Here is a 3,803-nt window from a genome sequence, read left to right as displayed (position 1 = left end):
GAGTTAATGTAGGTTCTGTAGAATATTCATAGTTCAAGTAGCCAGGAGTTAATATTGGTTTTGTAGACTAAGCTGTTGTTTGAGTAGTTAGGAGTTAATGTAGGTTGTGTAGAATATTCATAGTTCAAGTAGCCAGGAGTTAATATTGGTTTTGTAGACTAAGCTGTTGTTTGAGTAGTTAGGAGTTAATGTAGGTTCTGTAGAATATTCATAGTTCAATTAGCCAGGAGTTAATATTGGTTTTGTAGACTATGCTGTTGTTTGAGTAGTTAAGAGTTAATGTAGGTTCTGTAGAATATTCATTGTTCAAGTATCCAGGAGCTGTATTCATTCAAATGATAAATTGCAATAAAAACACACAGTCATAAAATCCTCTAGTGATATTTATCTTGTCACTTGTAGATTCAAAATCAAATGGCATCACTCCAAGTGGGAGGCCAGTCTTGGGGAGTTATGGGTAACCTCCAGCCACAAATACCAACAGGAGGAGCACAGCCCATAGGATTAGAAGCTCCCCAGCAATCTCCAGGTACCTGGTCCCAGCTCCCTCAAGGACAAACTTTATCTACCAGTCTCTGGCATTAAAGGTTAGTAGTTGAAAGTCCTTAAATGATATACACAATTGAGTTCACTGTTTGGGCTACATCAAGTGAGGTACATTGTACCGCTCCAGCTTATAAAAAGAAACCATCTTTAAACTATACACAGACTCATTCCTGCCTTTGAACTTTGAATACAATAAAAGTAAAATTTTCTACCACTTTTAACAGGAGTGGGTATTGGCAGAAGTTTCAATGGGAAGTATATTGGTAAATTTGTGCATGTGTTCACGACTCGCCATCCATGCTAACATTTTTATTACTTCACTCAAGTCATATCTCTAAAACTACTGTTTTCATGTAACAGTTAGAGTGTTGATTGTATTTAACAGCATTATTTTGTTAGTTCAACATAATGATAGGCAGGTTGAAACCATATCCATTGTCAATGTGTCTGCTAAGAAAGTTTAAATTATAGCCTAATATAGGGATCATCTAAAAATGTAGTGCCTCAAATCAAAATTTCCCCAAGACAAAGATGTTAAAAGTTTGCTTTACATGTCCTTCATAATTCTTTGTTTAATCTGTAATGTTTATGACTAAAGCTTTTGCAGTTCTTGAGACAATATATAGAACTTTGAACAACTCGTGAGTGTCAAAGTAAAGAAATCGACACCATGGAAGCACAGATTACTCCTAACTTGTGCTTGAGTTGAAAAGAAAATACATACGTTAGCAAATCATTTGGTCACAAAAAGTGGTAAAATTTTAAATGTATATATATTTCTTCTTTCCTGGGATTAATGTCCATTCGCAAAGAACAGTGCTTCGTGACACCCACCAAAATTACTATTAAAACAAGGGATAATAGAGGGTTTAAAAATCATTGGTTAAAATTTCTTTTTTTTTTATAAAAAAAAGTGCTAAAGCTATGATGACAAGTATTTTGCAGAGAGAGACACTCTCTTAACCCTTCACATTTATATTATTAACAGTGGGCATTAGGGTTTTAATTTTTGTGTTATAGTTATTGATTGCCAACTTTACAAAAAAGTTATCATGAAATAATTCTTGTAATTCATTAAATTCTTCTTCATTTTTTTTCTGCTCTGCTGAAAGCGTGAGAATGAAAACTAAGTTGGAAAAAATATTTTGCAAAAAAACAACAACAAAAAAACAGGCTTTGCTTTGATACATGCAATGGCCAGAGCATAAATAGCTCATTGTGTAACTATGTACTTTACAACAAAATAAACTCGACCATCTTAGTGATTAATATTTGTGTGATTGGAAAATTTAAAATTAAGATTATCCAATGACTTCACAACTTAGTGGTTAATGTTTGTGTGATAGGGAATGTTAAACTTAAGATTATCCAATAACTTTACAACTTAGTGGTTAATGTTTGTGTGATAGGAAATGTTAAAATTAAGATTATCCAATGACTTCACAACTTAGTGGTTAATGTTTGTGTGATAGGAAATGTTAAAATTAAGATTATCCAATAACTTTACAACTTAGTGGTTAATGTTTGTGTGATAGGAAATGTTAAAATTAAGATTATCCAATAACTTCACAACTTAGTGGTTAATGTTTGTGTGATAGGAAATGTTAAAATTAAGATTATCCAATAACTTCACAACTTAGTGGTTAATGTTTGTGTGATAGGAAATGTTAAAATTAAGATTATCCAATGACTTCACAACTTAGTGGTTAATGTTTGTGCGAGTGGAAAGCTTTATTAAAATCCTTTGTGATTATCTACATTATACCCTAGAATAACTTTTAATATTGTCAAATTTCTTGTTTTTTTCTGTAACAACTTATTAGACAACCCAGTTTCTCTACTTAATAAGTTGTCTTTTATTGTTTTGAGAATTGTAACTGTAGATCTGTCTGACACACAACCATTTAAGAAACTTTCTTTTTTTTGTTTGTTCTTTCTCTGATCTAGCAGTTCACTGTTTTTAGTAACACCAGAACATTTTTGAGAAAACATCTTCATTACAAGAAAGAATGTTTCCATTCGAAGATGACCGCTCATTCTCTGCTGTAATCCTTGTCTTCGGTAGTAATGTTGTACAGTAGTTAGTGTTAAATCAACTGGCTGTCTTTTCATAGAAAAATAGGACTTTTAAATATTCATCAAAGAGCTTTAGTGACAAATTTAATTCTAACTTGGATTCAGATCAAAAATCACTTCATATATAGTGAATTATGAATTGTATCTTCATGAAGATTTTCCTTTTGTATTCTGTATTAATGGGGAACATTTATAACTGCATGTATAAATCCTATATCTATTAGTAATTATGGAAAAAATAATTACTTTTAAACTGATATTTGGTTTTGGACTTGTTTGGAGAAACAAGATTTTTAAAACTTATCTTAGGTATTTAGTTTCTAAACAGATTTGTTTCTTACCCGAAGTAAAATAATTAGAAATGAACCTAGACTAACACAACTCAGGTTAACAGAAGTACATATCAACTCCTCTGTATTAGAAGTTGGTTATGTGAAAACAAATCTTTTGATTATTTCCAGCTAATATAACCTGGATTCAATATTGACGAGATGATGGTGATAATGAACAATGTATGATAAAAAGAAAAATGTTTAGATTATAAATGAACTGTTCTCGTTATGGGTATTATAGTTATAAATCTTGTTTGATAGTGATGTGCCACATATGTTTGCATGCCTTCCAGCACCAGTTGAATATGCTGTGTTTGTTTGTTGGTTTTATTCTTATTTTTAATAGGCCTTTCCTTCCAGAACTTCTAAAATGCTGTAGGGTATAGCTGCTCCTTTTATTTATTAGTATTAATGGTTCTTTCCATCTAGTGCACGATAACTAGTTACACGTGCTTGATATGGCAGTGTATGTTTTTTTAACATAATTATTCTTCCAATACCTACTGCATATGATTACTTGCAGAACAGAACCATATGCTGCACGTGGTTGCTTTCTTCTTATTTTAACAGGGTTTTCCTTTCAGTGCACATTAAATTGTGCAGCATATGTAACAATTGGTTGATGGGAACTGAAAGGAAACCCTGTTAAAATGAGAAGAAAGCAACCATGTGCAGCATATGTAACAATATTTAATGGGAACTGAAACGAAACCTGTTAAAATAAGAAGAAAGCAACCATGTGCAGCATATGTAACAATATTTAATGGGAACTGAAAGGAAACCCTGTTAAAATAAGAAGAAAGCAACCATGTGCAGCATATGTAACAATATTTAATGGGAACTGAAAGG

At 31.9% G+C, this 3,803-nt stretch overlaps 1 protein-coding gene across 1 annotated transcript in view; it reads left to right on the top strand.

Annotated features, from left to right (window-relative positions):
* Nucleotides 1-3,189, top strand: part of LOC106477188 — a gene marked incomplete at its 5' end in the record, with an annotated part of 7,472 nt that extends 4,283 nt beyond the window's left edge. Inside the window, 2 exons of the mRNA XM_022380845.1 lie at nucleotides 403-587; nucleotides 2,497-3,189. Coding sequence (XP_022236553.1) covers nucleotides 403-585 — 183 coding nt within the window. The remainder of the gene's footprint in view (nucleotides 1-402; nucleotides 588-2,496) is intronic.
* Nucleotides 3,190-3,803: the final 614 nt, after the last annotated feature.

This window comes from Limulus polyphemus, unplaced genomic scaffold (assembly GCF_000517525.1).
Source record: "Limulus polyphemus unplaced genomic scaffold, Limulus_polyphemus-2.1.2 Scaffold13272, whole genome shotgun sequence".
NCBI classification, from domain to species: domain Eukaryota; kingdom Metazoa; phylum Arthropoda; class Merostomata; order Xiphosura; family Limulidae; genus Limulus; species Limulus polyphemus.
The sequence above is the reverse complement of the archived record's forward strand: the minus strand, read 5'-3'. Positions and strand labels throughout refer to the sequence as shown.